Source organism: Piliocolobus tephrosceles, chromosome 14 (genome assembly GCF_002776525.5).
Source record: "Piliocolobus tephrosceles isolate RC106 chromosome 14, ASM277652v3, whole genome shotgun sequence".
Taxonomy (NCBI): domain Eukaryota; kingdom Metazoa; phylum Chordata; class Mammalia; order Primates; family Cercopithecidae; genus Piliocolobus; species Piliocolobus tephrosceles.
In genome coordinates this window covers 26,096,683-26,120,717 of record NC_045447.1, presented here as the reverse complement: position 1 = coordinate 26,120,717, position 24,035 = coordinate 26,096,683, and the positions used below count along the sequence as shown (strand labels likewise).

At 42.7% G+C, this 24,035-nt stretch overlaps 1 protein-coding gene across 1 annotated transcript in view; it reads left to right on the top strand.

Annotated features, from left to right (window-relative positions):
• SNX30 (sorting nexin family member 30) overlaps positions 1-24,035 on the top strand; it is a 127,827-nt gene that overhangs the window by 49,537 nt on the left and 54,255 nt on the right. The window contains exons 2-3 of the mRNA XM_023201747.2: positions 707-898; positions 15,044-15,154. Of these exons, the coding sequence (XP_023057515.2) occupies positions 707-898; positions 15,044-15,154 (303 nt within the window). The remainder of the gene's footprint in view (positions 1-706; positions 899-15,043; positions 15,155-24,035) is intronic.

Genomic DNA, 24,035 nt, shown 5'->3' with positions numbered 1-24,035 from the left:
GAGACGGAGTCTTGCTCTGTCGTCCAGACTGGAGTGCGGTGGTGCGATCTTGGCTCACTGCAAGCTCCACCTCCCTGGTTCATGCCATTCTCCTACCTCAGCCTCCCGAGTAGCTGGGACTACAGGCGCCCGCCACCATGCCTGGCTAATTTTTTTGTATTTTTAGTAGAGATGGGATTTTTTTTTTTTTTTTTAGTAGAGACAGGATTTCACCATGTTGGCCAGGCTGGTCTTGATCCCTGACCTCAAGTGATACACCTGCCTCGGCCTTCCCAAAGTGCTGGAATTACAGGTGTGAGGCACTGCGCCCAGCCGGGTTTCTTAACGTTTACCTGGGCCCATGTGGTGGTCTTGAGAAAGTGGGAAAAACAGAGTCTACTCATAGGGATCTTTCCTTGTTGAGGTTTGGTGATGGTGGGGCCATTATGTTCTCTGCCCTTGAACTACTTGCCCATGTTGGTTTCTCCAGCACCTCCTAAAAGATGAATTAGCATGAAATTGATTCAAAGCAGTACCATAGTTTGTTTCTCTTGGTGGTAAAAGATTCGTTCACTCAAGAAACCACTGAGTAAGGAGAGGCTCAGGTGTTTCAAAGTTATTTTTGGATTTTAGAAGTGTTTATTGGTTTGGCTAAACCAGCTGCTTTTGCTGATATTCTCCTGTATGTGTTTTCATTTAATTTTAAGGTACTCTTTTCTTCTTTTAGGATCTCATTTTGCCCAATGGTGGTACTCCAGCAGGTACTTCAAGTCCCGCTTCTTCATCTTCCCTTCTCAACAGACTTCAGCTTGATGATGACATTGATGGTGAGACTAGAGATCTCTTCGTTATAGTTGATGATCCCAAGAAGCATGTGTGTACAATGGAGACCTACATCACCTATAGGATCACCACCAAAGTAGGTCCCTGTGTTATAGAACGCCTGTGTTGAGTAGTCTCAGGGAATTGAGGTCTACCTCAGTGAATTTTGCCTTTGCTCTTCCTCTCATTGTACAACTCTGTTCACCTTGATCACACTTGTGGGTGTGGCTTTTTGAGAGAATAGATGTAATTCAGATGAAAGGATTATATATAATAGTTTTTTAAATCTTAGAATGAGGAAGAAATTATGACTAAGATTTTTCGAATAAACATTTAATCCCTATACTTGCACTTATTTTTTACCATATACTATTTAACATGTTAATATCATATTACTTCTGAAATGTATGAATCATTATATCAACCTAAATCACTGTGATGAGACCATGAATAAAATTTGGCCTAGGGCCGGGCGCAATGGCTCAAGCCTGTAATCCCAGCACTTTGGGGGGCCGAGATGGGCAGATCACGAGGTCAGGAGATCGAGACCATCCTGGCGAACACAGTGAAACCCCGTCTCTACTGAAAAAATACAAAAAACTAGCCGGGCGAGGTTGCAGGCGCCTGTAGTCCCAGCTACTCAGGAGGCTGAGGCAGGAGAATGGCGTGAACCCGGGAGGCGGAGCTTGCAGTGAGCTGAGATCCGGCCACTGCACTCTAGCCTGGGAGACAGAGCGAGACTTCATCTCAAAAAAAAAAAAAAAAAAAATTTGACCTAGGCGGGATAGACGGTAGCAGGAGGAGGAATAATGGGAAGACAGGAACTAATACTTGCTGTCTTTCTGGTATGTGTCAAATAGGTAGTGGGCAGGTGTTGAGATTTAATTGATTAATTAAATGACTTAAGATCATAACAGTTTTTTTTGGTTTTTTTTTTTCTGTTTTTTTGAGACAGAGTCTTGCTCTGTTGCCCAGGCCAGAGTACAGTGATGTGATCTCAGCTCACTGCAACTTCCACCTCCGGGGTTCAAGCACTTCTCTTGCCTCAGCCTCCTGAGTAGCTGGGATTATAGGCGTGTGCCACTATGCCCAGCTACTTTTTGTATTTTTAGTAGAGACGGGGTTTCACCTTATTGGCCAGGCTGGTCTCGAACTCCTGACCTCTGTTGATCCACCCACCTTGGCCTCCCAAAGTGCTGGGATTACAGGTGTGAGCCACCGTGCCCAGCCAAAATCATAACAGTCTTAAAACTTATATCCTTTAGTTACAGTTTTTCAGATGAGGAAATGGAGGTGGAAAGTTCAAATAACTTGCTCAAAGTTACAAAGTTGATAACCAGGATTCTAATTTGAATTTGTAGGACTATACAGCCTATATTTTAATTTTTTAAAACCATAGTCTCTACATAGTTCCACTTATAAAAGAATAATTTTAATGTGTCATTTGTTACTTATGAAAATTATTTTTTGAATATTTAAAATAGTATTAAAGTTTTAGTCTTGGAACAAGGTTTCCCAATCTTGGCAGTATTAACCCTTTGGACTGAAGAGTTCTTTGCTGTGGGGGCTGTCCTATAAAGTGTTTATCAGCAGCCCTGTCCTCTACCCTTGAGATGGCAAGAGTGTCCTTCCCTTGGTCCCCAGTTGTGACAACCGAAAATGTCTCCAGACATTGCCGAATGTTCCCTGGGGGACAAGATTGCCACCCCACCCCCCCATCAGTTGAAAGCCACATATTTAGAGGAAGAATGACAATATTGACATTACTAGGGAGAGAATTCATATTATCACTTTATATTTTGGGATAAAAAGTGTTTAGTAGGCCAGGCGCAGTGGCTCACGCCTATAATCCCAGCACTTTGGGAGGCCGAGGCAGGTGGATCACCTGAGGTCAGGAGTTCGAGACCAGCCTGAACAACGTGGAGAAACCTCATCTCTACTAAAAAAAAAAATACAAAATCAGCCGGGCTTGGTGGTGCATGCCTGTAATCCCAGCTACTCCGGAGGCTGAGGCAGGAGAATTGCTTGGACCTGGGAGACGGAGGTTGTGGTGAGCCAAGATTGTGCCATTGCACTCCAGCCTCGGCAGCAAGAGCGAAACTCCGTCTCAAAAAAAAAAAGTGTTTAGTCAGGAAGCTATCCTATTTCTTGGTACCCCACCCCCCACCAAGTCACATAACAAAGAATGATTTACAGATATTTTTGGAACTTTTAATAGATGGTGTCTTTATGGATGGCATTAAGAGGAGCTCTGATGAGCCTGTCTCTCATCTTTTACTGTGTCTTTTTTCTTTTTCATTGTGGAAAAAAATTATTTTTGAAAGTTTTGTTAAGTTCTGTACCTTTTAAAATTCTTTGGAAAGACAAGCAGGGAATAAAATACTCAAGTTGTGTTTCTTCATCTCTTATGGGATGAAAATTTTATATTTGTAAAAAAATAAAAGAAGCAATGCTGAAGGTCATATACAGAGTGGAAGCAGGGAGCCTCCCTCAGCCCTTCTTACTTAGCTTGTCCTTCTTGCCAAAAGCAACCGTGGCTAAAATTTGCTGTGTATCCTTCTAGTCGTTTTTCTTTGCGTTTGCATTCACACGCATGTATAGTTAGAATGTTTATAACTTAGATTTCGGTGTAATATTGCTTTCCAGTGTTCCCTTCCAGTTTATAGTATTTTTGAAGACCTGTCTGTGTTCTGTATGACCATGTCTAGCTTACTCTTTCAATCTCTGCCTAATTATTTATGCAATAATTATATAATATCTTTTCTCTATGGACATTTAAGCCTTCTCCAGTTTTTTGATGTTACTACTCTTTCTTTTCTTTTTCTTTTTTCTTTTTCTTTGAGACAGAGTCTGCCTCTGTTGTCCAGGCTGGAGTTCAGTGGCACGATCTCAGCTCACTGCAACCTCCGCCCTCTGGGTTGAAGTGGATTCTCCTGCCTCAGCCTCCCGAATAGCTGGGACTACAGGTGTCTGCCACCATGCCTGGCTAATTTTTGTATTTTTAGTAGAGATGAGATTTTACTATGTTGGCCAGCCTGGTCTTGAACTCCTGATGTCAGGTGATCTGCCTGCCTGGGCCTCCCAAAGTGCTGGGATTACAAGAGTGAGCCACTGTGTCCAGCTGCTACCCTGTTTTCTGCACCAGGTTTGCATGTAAAGATTTGTCTATGTACGTGTGCACACGCACAGTCTTACCCACTAAACCACTGGGCGCCTAGCCCAGACATTGGGCTAGATGCTTACATATGTTACTTCCTCAGAGGACCTAGGTTAATATACATATTTCCAGGAATTATATCCATTTATTTATTTTTTTCCTAGGGTGGCCTTATTTTTTACCCTATAGTCAGTGAAAGGTAAGCCTGTTTTTCTTGAGTTGGTGCTGTCAACAGCCAAATGACAAACCGACTGCCTTTTTGGCACAGCAGTGCTTGCCCACTGTGACGTTTTCCCTTGGCTTCTTGATTCTTCTGCCCCAGAATGCAAATACTGCAGGACTGCCGTTAACTGATTTAGAGGCTAACGCGCAGCTGCAACTCACCAGTCTTTCCTGTGCTTCGTCTCTTTCCTTCCCTACCTTTTTCCCTCTCTGTTCTTATTTCTGTCCCTTCTCCTGGGCTTGATTTCCTGTAAGTCATTAAATGCCTTAGAGTAACGTTTTCCAAGTTCTAGCAGCACATTTTCACTTGGCTGTGATGCCAGCACCTCAAGATAATCTTGTTGCAGAACTGAGTTTTACTTTTCATCATTTCTTTCACTTCTGATCTCAAACGAGAGTTGTCTTCTTTTCCTGTTTCTAATAGTGATGCCAGATTTATATTTTGGTGGTGCATTCAGAGGCTTCTTTCTGAAGTAGTATTGAAGGATATCATAGGGGTGTGTGAGAATGAGAGAAAGAGGACAAACAGGAGGAACATGGGATCCCAACACCTGACCCTGTCCTGGGCCTTCCGCTTCTGCTGAGGTCCTCAAACAAAGTTAATGGTCAGAGGACAAGGTTGTTCAAATGCTTTGCTTTATTACCTTAAGGCTTTGATGCTCTAGTCCTAATTCAGATTCCTGATGACCAGGACTGGACAAAGTACAGAGCCCTTTTCACCTGAGCTAAAATGAGGGAGGGCTGACAGCCAATGTAGGCAAATAATTATCCACCCAAATGTAAGGTACCAGTATCTTCTCTCCCCAGTGGTGGAGAGCCAGTTTAGGCCTTCTTAGGGCAGGCAGCTTCTGGCTCTTCTTTTCTGCAGACTCCAAGAAAGTAACATCATAACAGCGGCTAGTTATTGGACACTTACCATGCACTGTACTTTTTTGCAGTTGAAACTCTTTTATTTTTATGTTATATAAGTAATGTATGTTCATTATAGAAAAAAAAAGAAAGTGCAAGTAACCTAAAACAATAAAAGAATGCCTATAAGCTCACCAGCAGTAAATAATCGTTGGTGACTTTCTATACTACTTTTCTTCATCCAGTTACAAAAATTGAGTGTTTTGTATACTGCCAATTCACTTAATACATTGTGAACATCTTTCTATGTTGGAAATGCCAGTAAGCATGCTTTTATTCTATTGTTTATAAGACTGCAATAGTGTTCCATTGTATGGATGCACCCTCATTTATTTTGTACTAAATGCTTTACGTATATTATCAGTTAATTTTCACACTCAGTGAAGCAGATATAAATACTGTTATCTTACAAATGAGAAAATTGAGAGACAGAGATGTTAAGAAAATTGCTCAAAGACATGCAACTCATGAGTGGTGAAGGTAGAACTTGAGTCCAGGTCTCTCTGATTCTAAAGATAATAAATATTAATAATCTTGCCCAAAAGACATGTTTTTTTCTTTCTTGTTTTTTTTTTTTTAGACAGTCTTGCTCTGTTGCCCAGGCTGGAGTGCAGTGGTGTGACCTTGGCTCACTGCAGCCTCTGCCTCCCAGGTTCAAGTGATTCTCCTGCTTCAGCATCCTGAGTAGCTGGGATTACAGCACCATGCCTGGCTAATTTTTGTATTTTTAGTAGAGATGGCGTTTCACCATTTTGGACAGGTCTCCTGACCTCAGGTGATCTGTCTGCCTCGATCTCCCAAAGTGCTGGGATTACATATGTAAGCCACCGCGCCCATCCCAAAAGACGTGGTTTTCAAGAGAGGGATGGCCCTGATAACCAGCACTGTGGTCCAGTAGCGTGGCCTATGTGGTTGAAACTGACAATACAGAAATAGACTTGAGGGTAAGGAAACAGAGGCAAGCCTTCAACTCCCTTCAGGGGTTATTATTTTCTTGTGTTTAGCCTCATTACCAGTGGAGTATTAAAAAAAAAAACCATAACACCCCAACTAGTTCCTCTTTCTAAATGCCTCAGTGGTCAACAGAATCTAAATGCTGCTTAGAGGCTGAATTATGTACAATGCAAAGTGGACGTTAGTTTAATGACACAGTTATTGCTGACTGTGGTGTGAGCAGTTTCATTGGTGTAGTGATGCAGAACCCAAGTGGGTTAGAGTGAGTGAGGGGTGAGAGAGAAGACAAGAGTGTTAGAATTTAGGCAATGAAAGCAAGTATAGAGAGCAGTGGTCAGAAATGGGTGTGGGTTTGAGGGAGAGGGAGGCCCCCTTTTTTTTTTTTTTTTTGGTGGGAGCTGCTGCTGTTTTTAAGAATGAAAGAGACTTATTTAAGTGCCAGTTGCCCAGCATTGGTAGAGAAGAAGGCATTAGGTTGAAGATTGGAGAGTAGGATGGAGGCTCCCAGGAAGGCAGAGGAAGGAAGCTAGAGTTGCCACTGAAGGGGCGGTGTACTTTTTCCATTGTTTGTGGAGAAGGAAGGGAAGTCTGTTTTGTGGCAGGAAGTTAAGGGGTTCTTTGCTTATATCTGCAGTTTTCTCTCTGAAGAGATGATGAAGTCTTCTAAGGGTGGGAGTGGTTTGAATTGGGGATTAGAAATTTTCAAAACTTTTATGGGTGTTTTAATAAATGATTTGGACAATGTGGGAGTGAGCTGACTTAAGGGAGTATGAAAAGAGTGCCTGGCAATATTGGAGGGTCTCATTGTAGAATGTATCGTGTCTGTCCGTGTGTTTGCTTGATTTTGTTTCTCCTCCAGCAGTGTGCCCACATGCCCAGGTCTGGTAGAGCAAGTGGGTTTTTACGAGGTGAGTGGGCAGTGCGGAGGGAACGTTTAGATATTACTGTAAGTAAGTGATTGAAGTTCTGCGCCATGGAACAGATGCTGAGTGACGAAGGAAGGAAGTAAAGACATGAATGGATGGAATGTCTACGAACTTTAGGTCCCAAGAGGCTGAGAAACCAGGGATTTTGGGAAGTGGAAGAGCGTGAAATATAAGGGATGCCGTTTAGAGGGAGATGTGTGGGCTTCTGCCTGGTGACAGTCTAGGGAGAGGCTGTGGAATGGAAGGAGACATTGCTTGCTTAGAGGCTGGTGTTGTGTGTGTGAGCCACCTGGATCTCGAGGGCACCTAGGTTGTGGAAGGACTTGGAAAGGAAGCCTGAGAGCCAGTTGCTTGAATCTTCAAGGCATCAGGAGAAATGGCAGAGCTGTCAGTGGATGACAGCTGTGTGGAGAGATAGAGGATGTGTGTCACTGGATGGCACGAACCTCAGAAGGGTTTTCACAGGGTGATGGAGGAATGGTGGTCTGGGGCTGTGTGGAACAAGGAGCATGTCAGCAGCAGCTCCTGGCCTTGTGGGCTGGGTGAGGCTTGTGGAATGCGAGCAGCTCACAGCGGGACCGATGGCAGGGAGGCCCCATTCTCAGGGAGAGCCAGGTTTCAGAATTTGAATGGGCAGAAGAACGACAGGACTTTATTAACTATGGCATAGGTCTTCCAGAGAGCTTGGCAGAAAGATCTAAGAGGAATGAGATAAGTGGAAGTCCATGTTGGAAGAAAGGCAGGCAGAGGAGCGTGAGGATGAAGAGCTGGAAGCCTCTATAATTGTCATTCTCAGGGCAGTGGGGTTTTGAGGCAGAATGGGACTAGCGGGTTTTTGTTTGATAAGGGAAGAGACCCCTTGTTGGGAGATGGGGGTTGCCTAGAATTCTTTTTTTTATTTTGAGACGGAGTCTTGCTCTGTCACCCAGGCTGGAGTGCAGTGGCGTGATCTGGGCTCACTGCAAGTTCTGCCCCCCAGGTTCACACTATTCTCCTGCAGCCTCCTGAGCAGCTGGGACTATAGGCGCCCGCCGCCACGCCCGGCTAATTTTTTGTATTTTTTCAGTAGAGACGGGGTTTCACTGTGTTAGCCAGGATGGTCTTGATCTCCTGACCTCGTGATCTGCCCGCCTCAGCCTCCCAAAGTGCTGGGATTGCAGGCATGAGCCACTGCGCCCGGCCAACGTAGAATTCTTAAGACCCAGCTGTGGCCTGGACAAATGGCACTTCTGATAAAGACCACGTCTCTCTGGAGTGAGTCAGTTGTAAATTTTGGATCAAATGGATGTTCTTCAGAAAGACCCTGGGCCACGGTTGTTGAGCACATCAGCTCTTGGGGCATAAGGGGAGACCTTATGTGGTAGGGTGAGTGAGGCCCAGCAGATGGGGTGCCCTGCTGGGTGACCGATTAGACTGTGATTCTGTGCTGGGTCTTCTAAAATGTTGAACTTCCAAAGGAAAAAGAAAATGCCAGGGATGTCTCGAGCTGACCAGGGACGTATTCACGGGGAGTGATGGTGTTACACTTTTAGCTTAGCAAAAATGAGTCTTCTGGACTATGACTCTTGTGCTTGGTCACCTCTTCTTAGACCTGACTGGACGTGTGTGTCCATGACCTTGTGATCTTTGGACATTCTGCATTGTGGACACACCATGTGGAAGGACATAGAACAAAATGATGTAGTGGTTGTCTCTGATTATGGAAGTGTGTGTGTATGCTTTTCGTTCTATTTTTTGTTTTTTTTGAGACGGAGTCTTGCATTCTTGCCAAGGCTGGAGTGCAGTGGCGAGATCTCAGCTCACTGCAAGTTCCGCTTCCCGGGTTCATGCCATTCTCCTGCCTCAGCCTCCCGAGTAGCTGGGACTACAGGCGCCCGCCACTACACCCGGCTAATTTTTTATACTTTTAGTAGACACGAGGTTTCACTGTGTTAGTCAGAATGGTCTTGATCTCCTGACCTCGTGATCCTCCCACCTCGGCCTCCCAAAGTGCTGGGATTACAGGCATGAGCCACTGCGCCCAGCCTGCTTTTCGTTCTTTTTAAAAAAATTGTTTTGTTTACTACGGGTATTCAAAAATAGAGATAAATGTATATTTTTAAATTTTCCTAAGTTAGATCCTGAATTTCACGGAGGAAAAATTTACTACAAACTTATCTTTGGAGTTTTACTGGTCTGCCTGTTTTATGAATACTGTGAGTCCTATAAATGTATTTCTCTCCAGAAATTCCAAGTAATGTCTCTGGCCCAATTTTAGCTGGTGTGCAGTGTTTCATTGTGAGTGTGTTTTGCTAGCCTCATTCCTGACTCTACTTTTTCCGTCTGTCCTTGTTTTTTCTTTATCTTTTTCACCTACTTCTAATTTATGTCATTTGATCGTATTTTACCTATCACTATATATTTTCTAGAACAAATTGTGGTAAAAATAAGTAAAATAAATACTGGGTCAGAGAGTGTGCGAGCATCCGTTTTTTTTTTTTTTTGGTGTTGTTTTTTTTTTTTGAGACGGAGTTGTACTGTGTCACCCAGACTGGAGTGCAGTGGCGCAATCTGGGCTCACTGCAACCTCCGCCTCCCAGATTCAAGCAATTCTCCTGCCTCAGCCTCTCATGTAGCTGGGACTACAGGCGTGGACCACCGCATCCGGCTAATTTTTGTTTTTTTAGTACAGATGGGGTTTCACCATGTTGGCCAGGCTGGTCTTGAACTCCTGACCCAGTGATCTTCCTGCCTCGGTCTCCCAAAGTACTGGAATTACAGGTGTGAGCCACCACGTCTGGCCTTGAGCATCCATTTCGTGATAACTTTTTACCTTATTGCTTTCCAAAGCATCAAGCAAGGTTTTCTTGCTGTATTAAGCTCCCAATGTCCTTAGAGGAGCTTTTAAAAAATGAGCATTGTGTGTGTGTGAGACTATAAAAATATTGTATGAGAATGGTATAAAATTTGGAAATAAGGGTGAATATAAAGGGAACAGTTCTCATTATCAGCTTTAAATTTGTCTTCTAAATTTTTAATATCCAGATATTAGCGTAAATGAAATCCTTATGTACAATTAATTTTGTATCCTCTGATTTTCCCTTAAAACAACAGGCCGGGCATGGTGGCTCATGCCTATAATCCCAGCACTTGGGAAAGCTGAGGTGGATGGATCACTTGAGGTCAGGGATTTGAGACCAGCCTGGTCAACATGGTGAAACCTCATCTCTACTAAAAATACAAAAATTATCTGGGTGTGGTGGCGGGTGCCTGTAGTTCCAGCTACTTGGGAGGCTGAGGCAGGAGAATTACTTGAACCTGGGAGGTGGAGGTTGCAGTGAGCCGAGATCATGCCACTGTACCCCAGTCTGGTCAACAGAGTGAGACTCTCAAACCCACCCCCCCGCCCCGCCACAAAACAACAATGTCTTACACCCTGGTTGTGGTGGCTCATTCCTGTAATCCCAGCACTTTGGGAGGCTGAGACAGAGGATTGCTTAAGGTCAGAAGTTAGAGATCAGCCTGGGCAACATAGTGAGACCCCTATCTCTACAAAAACAAAAAACAAAAAAAGCCCCCAAAATCAGCCAGATATGGTGGCATGTGCCTGTAGTCTAGGTACTTGGGAGGCTGAGGTGGGAAGATTGCCTGAGCCCAGGAGTTTGAGGCTATAGTGAGCTGTGATTGTGCCACTGCCCTCCAGCCTGGGGGACTGTATCTGCTTTTTTTTTTTTTTTTTTTTTTAAGAGACAAAGTCTTGCTCTGTCGCCCAGGCCGGAGTGCAGTGGCGCGATCTTGACTCACTGCATCCTCTGCCTCCTGAGACTATAGGTGCACACCACCAGGCTTGGTTAATTTTTGTATTTTTAGTAGAGACAGAGTTTCACCATGTTGGCCAGGCTGGTCTTGAACTCCTGACTTCAAGTGATCCGGCTGCCTCGGCCTCCTAAGTGCTGGGATTACAGGCATGAGCCACACCACACCTGGCTCTTATCTAAATTTGGAAAAAAAAAAAAAAAAAAAGTCTTACCAACAAAATTACTGACAACCATAGAATAAATATGCCATAATTTCATTAATAGCTTTTTATTGTTGAATATTTAGGTTGCTTTGATTCTTCGCTGATTTAAATAATATTGCAATGAAGATCATTATGCAAATATCCTTGCCACAGTTTAGACATTATTTTCCAATGGTAGATTTCTAGAAGTAGAAAAGCAGTGATTAGACATAACTAAAAAGAAAATCATAGAGACTGTAGGTGAATATTTTTATAAGCTTGCAGTGGCGATGGCCTTCTTATTGATGACCCCAAAAATAGCATAAAGGGAAAATATGGATGAAATCAACAATAAAACAATGGAAAGATTCTGTATCAGACAAACCATTTGGAAATTATGATAGGCAAATGGTAATAAAGAACTTACACAAATGAAAAAGACTTGACTCACAATTTTTATTTTTATTTTTATTTTTGTTGAGATGAGGTCTTACTCTGTGGCTCACACTGGAGTGCAGTGGTGCAGTCTTGGCTAGCTGCAACCTCTGCCTCCCAGGCTCAAGCGATCCTCCCACCTCAGCCTCCTGAGTAGCAGGGACCACAGATACATGCCACCATGCCCGGCTAATTTTTGTATTTTTTGTAGAGATAGGGTTTTGCCATGTTGCTTAGGCTGGTCTTGAACTCCTGGACTCAAGCTATCTCCCTGCCTTGACCTCCCAAAGTGCTAGGATTACAGGCATGAGCCACTGCACCTGGCTGGACTTACAGTTTTTAAAAAGACACCTTATAAAAGAAGAAAAATACTTTCTTCTTTTGGCCAATAAACATTTGAAAGGATGTTCAACCCCAATAGTAATTAAAGAAACAACTGTAAACAAAGATGATGTGTTATTTTTCATTTATCAGTCCACCAAAGATAACTAGTTCCTCAGAATATGTGATAAGAATATACATTGCTGTATTTCTGAAAGTAGTTTGTCAGTTAAAAAGTGTATGTACCCTTTTTTCCAGCAATTCTATCTTTAGGAATTTATTTTAAGGGAATCATCAGGTGCTCAATGATGTTTACAAAAGCATTGTTTATTCATGGAAAAATTGGAAACAACTTAAATTGGGATTTGGTTTAATTATCGTGTAACCATTCAGTGGAATACTATATATGTGTTAAAAAGACTATGTACATCTGAACTTACTGCTGTAGAAAGATGTCCAAGGTATGCTAAAGAGATACAGACAATGAGTAAATGAATGAATATTCATAGAAAAAATATGGAAACATATAAACCATGTTGTGTTTTTCTCTATTTAGAGGAATTATGGCTGATCTTTTATTTTCTATTTATTTTTCTCAAAGTTTTAAAATAAGTATAAACCTGAATAAACAGAAGGAAAAAAAAAAGCCTGTTCCCCAAAAGTGAAATTGGTTGTGGCAAAAATAAAACGTGTGTTCTATTGTGCTGTCTTTGGTAGTTACCAAAAATGATTTCAAAGTTAGAGTAGAAATATTACATAAACTGTAATTTATGAAATGGATCTGAAAAACATAAGAGAATGATCAGTTAATCGTGTAACCTTTTTTTTTTTTTTTTTTGAGACAGTCTCTTGCTCTCTTGCCCATGCTGGAGTGCAGTGGTGCAGTCTTGACTCACTGCAACCTTCTCCTCTGGGGTTCAAGCAATTCTCGTGCCTCAGCCTCCTGAGTAACTGGGATTACAGGTACCTGCCACCACACCTGGCTAATTTTTGTATTTTTAAGAGACGAGGTTTCACCGTGTTGGCCGGGCTGATCTTGAACACGAAAATTAGCTGGATGTGGTGGCGCACGCCTGTATTCCCAGCTACTTTGGAGGCTGAGGCAGGAGAATCACTTGGACCTGGGAGGTGGTGGTTGCAGTGAGCCGAGATCACACCACTGTACTCCAGCCTGGACGACAAGTGAGACTCCGTCTCAGAAAACCCTCCCCCAAAACAACAATGTCTTACACCCGATCTTGAACTCCCGACCCCAAATGATCCATTGGCCTTGGCAGATCCTGTAATCCCAAAGTGCTGGGATTACAGGTGTGAGCCACTGTGCCCAGCCGATAATCATGTAACGTTTAAGAAGGCAAAAAGTAGAGCCTTGCATCAGTTTGGTTTACAATGAAAATGAGTTGCTTTAATTTGTTATCTTTCAAAATATGCCTTTCGCTAGCTCATAATCATTGACAGGTTCTCACATGGAGCCTGGTGGGGGAGGTGGGAGGTCTTGAACTTCCCTTCCAACTCTGTTTTTGTTTTTTTTGAGACAGGGTCTCACTCTTTCACCCAGGCTGAAGTGCAGTGGCACAGTCAGCTCACTGCAGTCTCAACCTCCTGGACTCAGACGATCCTCCCTCCACAGCCTCTGAGTAGTAGGGACTGCAAGTATGCACTACCACACCTGGCTAATTTAAAACTTTTTTTTTTTTTGCAGAGATGGGATCTCGCTATGTTGTCCAGGCTGGTTTTAAACTCTAGGGCTCAAGCTGATCCTTCCTTCTTGGCCTCTTAAAGGGCAGGGATTACAGGCATGAGCTACCAAGCCCTGCTGTAACTCTCTTACTGTTGAACCTAGGTAGGGCTCAAGGAGGCTTAGTGACAAGTCAGGGATCTGGTAGGGATGCAGGAACTCCCACGCCGCCTGTGTGGTGCAGGGATGGGAGTATCAGGCCACTTGTTCCCAATATTTCTGTCATGCTGTGCTTGAAAATTCGTCAACAATGACTTGCTGTCTGGATTTAAGTGTTGTCTTTTTTTCTCTCTCCAATCCTACAATGCTAATTCCTTTGGGAAAATCATCTGATAAGTCACAATTACCTACATTGAGTGAATGTCCTCACGTTTCACCCTTGCAAGAACAGGGGAAGATTGTATTTCATAGGCATATGCTGGTGTTTGGGGCTTGAAGAGGGGAAACAATGCGGTTAGTTGGGGATCAGTCCAAGACCGAGTCCTTGAACTTCACCATTTTGTTAAGACTGTGAACACAGGTTTTGGGGAGGATGAAATCATAATTTTTGATGCCAGAGCTGTTCACAGCTTTTTCTTTGATGAATGACTCTCATTCATGTGCTTAAAGATTTTCTTGGTGTTGTGAATTAAAACCGACTTTTGGCTTGAAAGTGTAAATTTATGAGATGTAGGTTGACCCATTTTTATCTTGTACTTTAATTTCTGAGAACCATGAGAGTCATGTAGTCTGTACCCTCATAGGGAAAAATGGCTTATGTGAGACATGATTTAATTTGGGCCAGTAAATGAGTAAAAATCTTGTTTTGGTATAAATCAACTTAATTTTATTCAACATTGATTTTCATTGTTGAAGTGCTGCAGTCACACTTCAGAAAACTTTAAAAATTGAGAAAAAGGAATGAGATTATTAATATTTTTCTGCAATACAATGGCATTTTTGTATTATTTCTAGATTTTTTCTTATCTAAAATATGACAGTTTCAAGGTTATGGTTCTGGCAGAATGTGGCAGATTAAGCAAAACCTTTTCTATTTTCATCTAATCTGCTCTCGAAATGAGCAGTGATCTATTATCTTTACTTTTTGTTTATTTCCCCTTTGGCAAAACTTGTCAGCATATTTAGCAGAAGGTGGAGACAATTTCTTTTCACAGATTTGGATTTAGTAGCAATATCCTAAGTGGAATTTTTCTGCTAAAAGAAATTGTTAGAGTTAAGCTTGGAGGAAATGAATCAAATGTTTCTAAACAATTCTGGTAATAGTTGAAATCTATTTCCTGAGGATGGGGGAGAAAAAACTGGTGTTTTTTTTTTTTTTTTTTTTAAGACAGAGTCTCGCTCTGTCACCTAGGCTAGAGTGCAGTGGCGCAATCTCGGAAAACTGGCATTTTTAGTCCAGCTCCTTGAATTTTTAACTGGGCTCTGTGTCCCAGACTGGTCTATTCTATGTTGGTAAACTCTGCCATTTGGCTGGTGCGTTTGGTGGCAGGAAAATGTGATCTTGCCTAGTTTGGTTATTCTAAGAGAGCATTTTTCCCTTCCTTTCAGCCAAGATATGCTATTCCCTTATGCTTATTTTTTTTCCATTCTCTTATTTGCAGAGTACTCGGGTGGAGTTTGACCTGCCAGAATATTCTGTTCGTCGAAGATACCAGGATTTTGACTGGTTGAGGAGCAAACTGGAAGAATCCCAGCCCACTCATCTCATTCCCGTAGGTAGTAAGTCACTGCAGCTTGTTTCTCACTTGTCCTGTGTTGTCTTTCCTGAAGGGGTTCCGTCAACTCTCATCCCTTCAGTTATCCCAGACTCACCCAGCGAGCGTATGTAAAACATGTTAATGGACACTGTATATAATACTTCACCTATTAGGTTTTGGTTTCTGATTTGCTATATAGTAAGCCAGTTTTGCGGCTGGCTGGGCTTTTCTTTAGGCACAGGAGCAGAAATCTAGTACAGAATCCATTTCAACCACAGTTTTTCATATAAAAAGGAAACCACCTAACTCTGTTTATTGAAGCAATGTGACATTTATCTACTCCAGTGCTTCCATCTGCACAGTTTTTAAAAAACAGAACCAGAGCAAAAGAAATATAAATCTTTTTTTTTTTTTTTTTTTTTTGAGACAGAGTCTCACTCTCTTGACCAAGCTGGAGCACAGTGGCACGATCTCAGCTCACTGCAACCTCTGCCTCCCGGGTTCAAGCGGATCACCTGCCCCAGCCTCCTGAGTAGCTGGGATTACAGGAGCCCGCCACCATGCCCGGCTAATTTTTGTATTTTTAGTAGAGACAGGGTTTTGCCATGTTGGCCAGGCTAGTCTCGAACTCCTGATCTCAGGTGATCCACCCGCCTCGGCCTCCCAAAGTCCTGGGGTGACAGGTGTGAGCCACTGCATCTGGCCTCAACATTTATATTGAGTACTTTTTTGACTACTTTTGTTAAAAGTAGAAATAATAATGGTTTAGCCGCCAGATGTTTCTTTGGGCCTGGGGGCTTTAGAGCAGTTTGAGTCATAAAACTCCTCAGAGGGGCTGATATATCTTTCAGTAAAAACCTTTGTTGAATGATAACTTCCTAGCACTACCAGCTTTCTGCTACCACCGCATCTCCCAGCCTTTTTTTCCCCATGGTTAGGAAAGGCTGTGTATGTTGTGAACCCACTGGTAGCTCTCTCGGTTTTCAGGGTGAAAAGAGCCACGTTGCTAGTACTGTGATAGGAATGGTGGCTCTCACCTGGAACTCAGTTCTTTCTCAGGGCATCTCCTTTTTTCCCACATATCCTTTCTGCTCTCCGAGCCTGAAGTTTTGTTTTTTCTGTCTTCTAATCACTTAAAAACATGCCTGAAGAGGAAACAGTAGCTTTTAAACAGTTGGGAATATGCCTTAAAATAGAACCTTAAGGTGGCAAAATTGGCAGCTAGTGAATAATTTTTAAAAAATAAACGACATTTTAGAACATTATCAAAATTCCAGAATTATTGTGAAGGTAGTAGAGAGAATTCTCAAATCTCATATCTGGTATTAACGTTTTATATTAGTGTGGCACATTTGTCACATTGAGCCAATCATTATGAAATAAACACCATTATTAACTATCCCAAGTTCCTTTTTCTTTTTCTTTTTTTTTTTTTTTGAGATGGAGTTTAGCTCTGTCACCCAGGCTGGAGTGCAGTGGCGTGATCTCGGCTCACTGCAACCTCCGCCTCCAGGGTTCAAGCGATTCTCCTGCCTCAGCTTCCCGAGTAATCGGGATTACAGGCACGCACCACCACGCCCAGCTAATGTTTGTATTTTTAGTAGAGATAGGATTTCACCATGTTGTCCAGGCTGGTCTCAAACTCCTGACCTCAGGTGATCCTCCCACCTCGACCTCCCAAAGTGCTGGGATTACAGGTGTGAGCCACCACGCCTGGCCCAAGTTCCTTTTTCTGTTCCTTCCTAGGATCCCACATTTTATCTAGCAGTCATGTCTCCTTAGGCTCTTCTTGGTTGTGACAGTTTCTCAGGCTTTCCCGTTTTTGGATGACCATGACTGTTTTGAGGAATACTAGTCAGGAATTTTGTAGACTGTCCCTCAGTTGACATTTGTCTGATGGCTTTCCCGATTGGGGTAATGTGTTTGGGGAGGAAACCACAGAGGCAAGCTGGCACCCTCATCACCTCCTATCCAGGGCACGTGCTGTCAACAGTGTGCATCACTATTGATGTGAACCTCCATCACCTGACTTGAGGTAGTGCTGGTCACCTTTCTTCACTGTACCATTACTCTTTCTCCCTGCCTTTCTGTACTGTACTCTTTGGAAGAAAGTCACTGTTTATTTGTAGCCCACACCATGCATCTGGAAGCTGCCCTCCTGGCAGCTGGTGCCTGTGAGGTTGGTACTGGAAGCTCAAAGGTAAGACAGTGACACCTGCTGGTGAAACATAGTGTCTACTCTTCCATAAACACTAGAAGAGAATGGAAGAGTTTCCAGAATGCCCAAGGTGGATCCAGAATATCTTTAAGTGTGGTTTCTGATGGTCTGGAAAGAAGCAGAAAGAAGCTACTTTAGAAACAAGCAGAAACTTAATTTTTTTTCCATAAATTCTTGGTACTCACATATCTGGAGTGGAGAGAGATTTAATATGAGAGAGCCTCTCTGATTTAAGTATGAAAGTCAAACCAGAAACCAATCCCCTCATCTGCTACAAAGAATTTTATAGCAGCTTTGCTAGGAGGTGTCTGTTTGTTATTTAAGCATCATCTTCGGAAGGAAGAGAGGGTGGGTTGAGAAGGTTATAAGGAAGACAAAGGACTCCTGCCTTGGGGAACTTATCAGTTGGAGACCCAGTAAAGATGGAGAAATGTTCATTTCCCTTTTAAAAAAAGGATTTATTGAGATTTAATCTATATAACGTATAATTCACCCATTTAAAATGTACAGTTCAAAGGGTTTTAGCATATTCATAAAATTGGACACCCGTCAGCATTATCCATTTTAGTATCTTTTCATCACTCCCAAAAAGAAACCTCACATCCCTTAGCTGTCACTTACAAACACTGTATATCCCCCAGCCCCTGGCAACCACTCATGTACTTTCTACAGGTTTGCCTATTTTGGACATTTCATGTAAGTGAAATGATACACAATGTGATTTTTTTGTTACTGGGTTTTTTCACTTAGCATACTTTCAAGGTTCATCCATGTTGTAGCATATATTAATATTTAATTCATTTTTATTGTCATATAATATTCCAGTTTATGGATATTACCACCTTTTGTCTATTCACCCTTGATGGACGTTTTGGTTGTTTCACCTTTTAGCTATTATGAGTAATGTTGCTGTGAACATTCATGTACAAGTTTTTCTGTGGACATGTTCTCATTTTTTGGGGGGTGTATTCCTAGGAGTGTAATTGTTGAATCACACGTAACTCTATAATTGGCCTTTTGAAGAACTGCCAGACTGTTTTCAAAAGCAATGACATCAACTTACATTTCCACGTGCGATGTATAGGAGTTTCTCCACATCTCCATCAATGCTGTTGCTATCTGTCTTTTGGATTGTAACCATCCTACTGGATGTGCAGTGATATCTCATTGTGATTTTAATTTGTATTTCCCTAATGATGTTGAGCATCGTTTCATGTGCTTTTGGGCATTTGCATATCTTACTTGGAGAAATATCAGTTAAGATCCATTGCCTATTTAAAAATGGGGTGCCTTTTCATCCTTGAATTTTCATAGTTCTTTTAAAAAATTGTATATATAAATGTGTGTGTGTATATATATAATTTTTGGGGGGGCGCAGAGCCTTGCTCTGTCGTCCAGGCTGGAGTGCAGTAGCATGATCTCGGCTCGCTGCAAGCTCCACCTCCTGGGTTCACGCCATCCTCCTGCCTCAGCCTCCCGAGTAGCTGGGACTACAGGCACCCGCCACACATCGGCTAATTTTTCGTATTTTTAGTAGAGACGGGGTTTCACCGTGTTAGCCAAGATGGTCTCGATCTCCTGATCTCGTGATCCGCCCGCCTCAGCCTCCCAAAGTGCTGGGATTACAGGAGTGAGCCACTACACCCGGCTCCATATATATATATATATATGTAAAATTTTAAGAAGCAAGATGTTGTTTTGTCACCTAGGCTGCAGTGCAGTGTTGTGATCACAGCTCACTGCAGCCTCTACCTCCCAGGATCAAGCGATCCTCCCACCTCCACAGGTATGTGCCACTATGTCTGGCTGATTTTTAAAATTTTTTATAGAGACAAGGTATCACTATGTTGCCCAGGCTGGTCTTGAACTCTTGGGCTCAAGTGATCTTCCCATCTCAGCCTCTTGAATAGCTGGGACTACAGGCACCCTATGCCATCATGCCTGGCTAATTATTTTTTTTGTTTTTGGTAGAGACAGGGTCTTGCTATGTTGCCCAGGCTGGTCTCAAACTTCTGGTCTCAAGGGATCTTATTGTCTTGGCCTTCTAAAGTGCTGGCATTACAGGCGTGAGCCACCGCGGCTACCAGGAGTAACCTTATGTTCTTAAAATGCCATCTTGGAACCAGAATTATGCTGGGTGTATACGTTTGTCATCTCATAACAGCAGTTCACTGTGTTTTTCTTCAGTATGTAATAGTTGGAGCTGCCAGAAAGTCTTCATTTTGACTTTTTTCCTCAGTGGTTTTTAAAAGCTTTATTGAGATATAATTGATATACACAATAGCCTTGCACATATGCATACAATTCGATAGGCTTGTATATACCCCCTGATACCATCACCACAGTCAAGGTAATAAACAGATCCATCACCTTCATAAGTTTTCTTGTGTCCCTTTGCTGTTTTGTGTTTTGTTTTTTTTGTAAGAACATGTAACATAAGATGTACATAACGTGTAACATGAGCATGTGACATAAGATCTCTCCTCTTACAACATTTTACAGCATGCAACACCATACAGTCATTCCCCCCCTATTTGTGGTTTTGCTTTCCCTGGTTTCAGTTACCTGTAGACCAAAAATATGACATGGAAAATTCCAGAAATAAACAGTTCATAAGTTTTATGTTATTTGCTGTTCTGAATAGTGTGATGAAATCTCATGCAGTCCGCCTAGGACATAAATTATCTTTGTCCAGTGTATCCACACTGTAGACACTGCCCACCTGTGTGTCACTTAGTAGCCCTCTTGGTTATCAGGCTGGAGATCACAAGAAGAATGAGTACAGTACCATAAGATGTTTTGAGAGGGAAAGAGAAATGCCATATCCCCATAACACTTATTACAGAATATTATTATAATTCTTCTATTTTATTGTGAATCTCTTACTGTGCCTGATTTAGAAACTAAATTTTATTATAGGTGTGTATAGAAAAAAACATATGCATATATAGGTATGTATATACAGGTGGGAAATTCACTTGAACCCAAGAGTTCAAGACCAGCCTGGGCAACACAGTGACACCTTGTCTCTAAATTTTATTATAGATATGTGTATATAGGAAAAACATAGTATATACAGGGTTCAGCACCATCCATGGCTTCAGGCATCTGCTGGAGGTCTTGGAACGTATCCCCCTCGGATAAGGGAGGATGACTGTATTGTTAACCGTAGGTACTTTGTACAGCAGATATCTGGAACCTATTTATGTCTTATAACACTAGCTTTATATCCATTGAACAACTCCCCATTTCCTGCTCTCCATACCCCCTGGCAACCACCATTCTATTTTCTGCTTCCATATTCGTTCAGTGGGTTTGACACTTCTTCATTTCCTGGAGCACTAGTTACACAGCAGAGCAATTTCATGATTAGATGGGTGCACGTATTAGATTTGGAAGATGAAGCAGGTATGTTTAGTAAACACTTGAGTGTTTAATTTTCTCCTGGAAATTTAATGTTTACCTCAGTTTTAATGAAGGAAGGTTTCTGGAAGGATACATTTGTATTATATACCAAGTTTTCTTTTGAGTAGTAGTAAACTCATAGGCATTAATGAGAATAAATTTGTAATGCAGCAATTGTCTTTTAATATGAAATAATAAAAACTCCATTTTCTAGTTGGTTTCTTCTTTTTTTGTACTGTTAAAAATATACCTGCATTTAGCTTACTCAATGGATAAGTTAATAAGTATTGAAACATTGGTTCAACTTCCTAATGCTTTACATTTAACTGGACTTGGTGACTTGTTTTTAATCTCTATGCTTGGTGACAAGCTTTTAATCTCTATGCTCCTTTATTTGGTAGTTATTTTTGCTTAGAAGCAATATTTTCTATTAGTTTGACAAGAGCAGGAGAAATAGGCCTCTGCCATGTAAATATTTAATGTGCGCTAAATATTTGTTGAATTGTTTAGAAGAAGCAAGTAAATTGCTAACGAGGATGTTGGACATTTCAGGATTCAGCAGTTGAAAGATGTGTCTAGATTTCCTACCTAGACATAGCAGCTTTCCATTGACAGTCTGCAAGAAATATGCTATTGTTTCAGATTAGAAAACAGCTTTATAAACTAATATGGAATATAAATGAAAATGCTTTACTGAAGTACTGAGTACTATCTAATATCAGTATTTCAAGATTAAACCCTGAAATATTTAACAGATTATTGTAATACTTTGCAAATAGGATTTTTTTTTTTTTTGCAGGATCCAACATACATATGTGTATATTCAGTTTTTAAAAATGTTTTCATTGTAGAAAGTATTAACCATATTGAAGAGATTCGGTACGATGAGTGCCCTTGAAACTCCATCACTCAGTTTCAACGTTTATCAGCTCATGGCCAATCTTATTTCATCTCTGTCCACTCCCTCACCCCTACGCCCAGGGTTTTGTTTTTTTTTTTTTTGTTTTTTTTTTTGTTTTTTTTGTTTTTGAAGCGCCTTAAACAAGAGAAATTTATTCTCTTACAGCTCTGGAGGTCAAAAGTCCAAAATCAGTTTTAGTGAGCTAATATCAAGATACAGGCTAGGGCTGCATTCCACCGGAAGGCTCTAGGGGAGAATTTGTTTGCCTGCCTTTTCTAGCTCTTGGGGCCATGTGCATTCCTTGGCTTATGGCCTGTTTATCTTAAAAGCCAGCAGCATATGTGTCGTCTTCTCTGCTTCCACCATCACATCTTTTCTTTTTTTTTTTTCCTGAGATGGATCTCGCTCTGTCGCCAAGGCTGGAGTGCAGTGGCCGGATCTCAGCTCACTGCAAGCTCTGCCTCCCGGGTTCACGCCATTCTCCTGCCTCAGCCTCCCGAGTAGCTGGGACTACAGGCGCCTGCCACCTCGCCCGGCTAGTTTTTTTGTATTTTTTTAGTAGAGACGGGGTTTCACCGTGTTAGCCAGGATGGTCTCGATCACCTGACCTCGTGATCCGACCGTCTCGGCCTCCCAAAGTGCTGGGATTACAGGCTTGAGCCACCGCGCCCGGCCTTGACATCTTCTTTTAAAAAATGGAAGTAAAATCCATATTACATATCACCATTTTAACCATTTTGAAGTATCCAATTCAGTGACGTTTAGTACATTCACAATGTTGTATTACCATCACCACTATTCAATGTTGTACGTGATTTGTTTTTCTAAGACCAGCCCAGCGGGCGCAAAAGAACCAGCGAGTAGGCAAGTGTAGGAGCAAAACTGCAAGTTTATTTTGGTAACCTAAGGTGTGGGGGAGAAGTCTATCGGCCTCCGGCGAAGGAGGCCGGCAGAGTCCCCCGGGGGCTCTCGGACAGAGTTCCCACAGTCCCGACATCCCGACAGGAGTGGGGCGGTGAGAAGGCCGCGTGGCTCACTGGCCAAGAGTGGCTTTTCTAGGAGTGGGAGGGCAATAGGCGGGGCACGGGCGTGTCGGGGGGCATTCCGCAGGTGCGACCAGGTAAATCTTGGTCTCTTCGGATTGACGTCACCTGGCGCATGCCCAGTTGATCTGCACCTTCCCGGGTCGCCGGCTGCATTTTCGCGCACGCGGGTAAAGCTGGTGAAGAAGAACCCGGAAGTGCGCCATCCTGCCTCCGCTCGTCCAAACAGTCCAACCTTTTATTGATAATAGTGATAAAGGGGCGCCGTTGTCTGTCTGGCTACTTCCTGCTGTTAAGGGGCGTCGTTAAGGTCGGGGCCCATGGTTGGTATTTGGACGTATGGATGAAGAATAAAATAAGGCACAGTATTAGTATAGGAATGAGGAATGGAAGCATTTGTTGGAATATGGGCAAAACCCAGAAGGATGGTACTGGCAAGGTTGGGGAGTATGAGATAGTTAAGAAAATTTAGTAAGTTTGAGGCGAGTGAGGGAAAGTTGAACTGATTTCCACTGATTGCTTTCGGTAGGGGCCCTTTTTAGCTGGGAATGAGGAACGAGTGCGCAAAGTAGTTGTTGGCCAGGCAGCAGTTAAGGAGTGGAGTTTTTCGTGGAGTGGATGGCTTTCGCCTTACTCCTACTACAGAGATATTGGATTGAAGGCTAGGTCCAGAGAAGGACGGCAAAACATAATAGGTAGCCTCGCTGTTGATTAAAAAATTGTCTTACCCGCTACCAGGAGAGTTACCCGCAGCTCGGCGAGGGTGATGGGGGTCCCCAAGTCTCGGCACCTTCAGTTGTCGTCGTCCAGATGTAGGAGCTGGAAGGAGCTCCCAGGATCCTGGGAAAGGGGGTCACGTGGAGGCGCGGCACCTGTTCTCAGGGTGGGGCAATCAGACTTCCAGTGTCCTCCCTGCTGGCAAGCAGGGCACGGGGTTGCTGGTGGACGAGGGTTAGGACATTCACTGGCCCAATGTCCTGATGCCTTGCACTTATAGCAAGGCTGCGTTGGGGCTCGGGGACCTTGCGGACACCTGTTGGCATAGTGTCCTGCCTTGCCACACTTATAGCAGGCAGGCTCCTTTTGTAGCCTTGGAGTCTGTGGGGTGTGTGCTCTCTGGTCTGGGGTTACGACTGGGCTGTAAAGCCGCTGCTAGGAGCTGTAACTTCTGTTCAAGGCAAGCCTGCCGTCTCCTCTCTGGAGCTATAGACCTTAAAGGCTAATTTAACCAGGTCTTGTATTGGTGTCTGAGGACCATCCTCTACCTTTTGAAGTTTTTAATGAATGTCAGGAGCTGATTGAGAAATGAAATAAGACGCCAAAATGGTG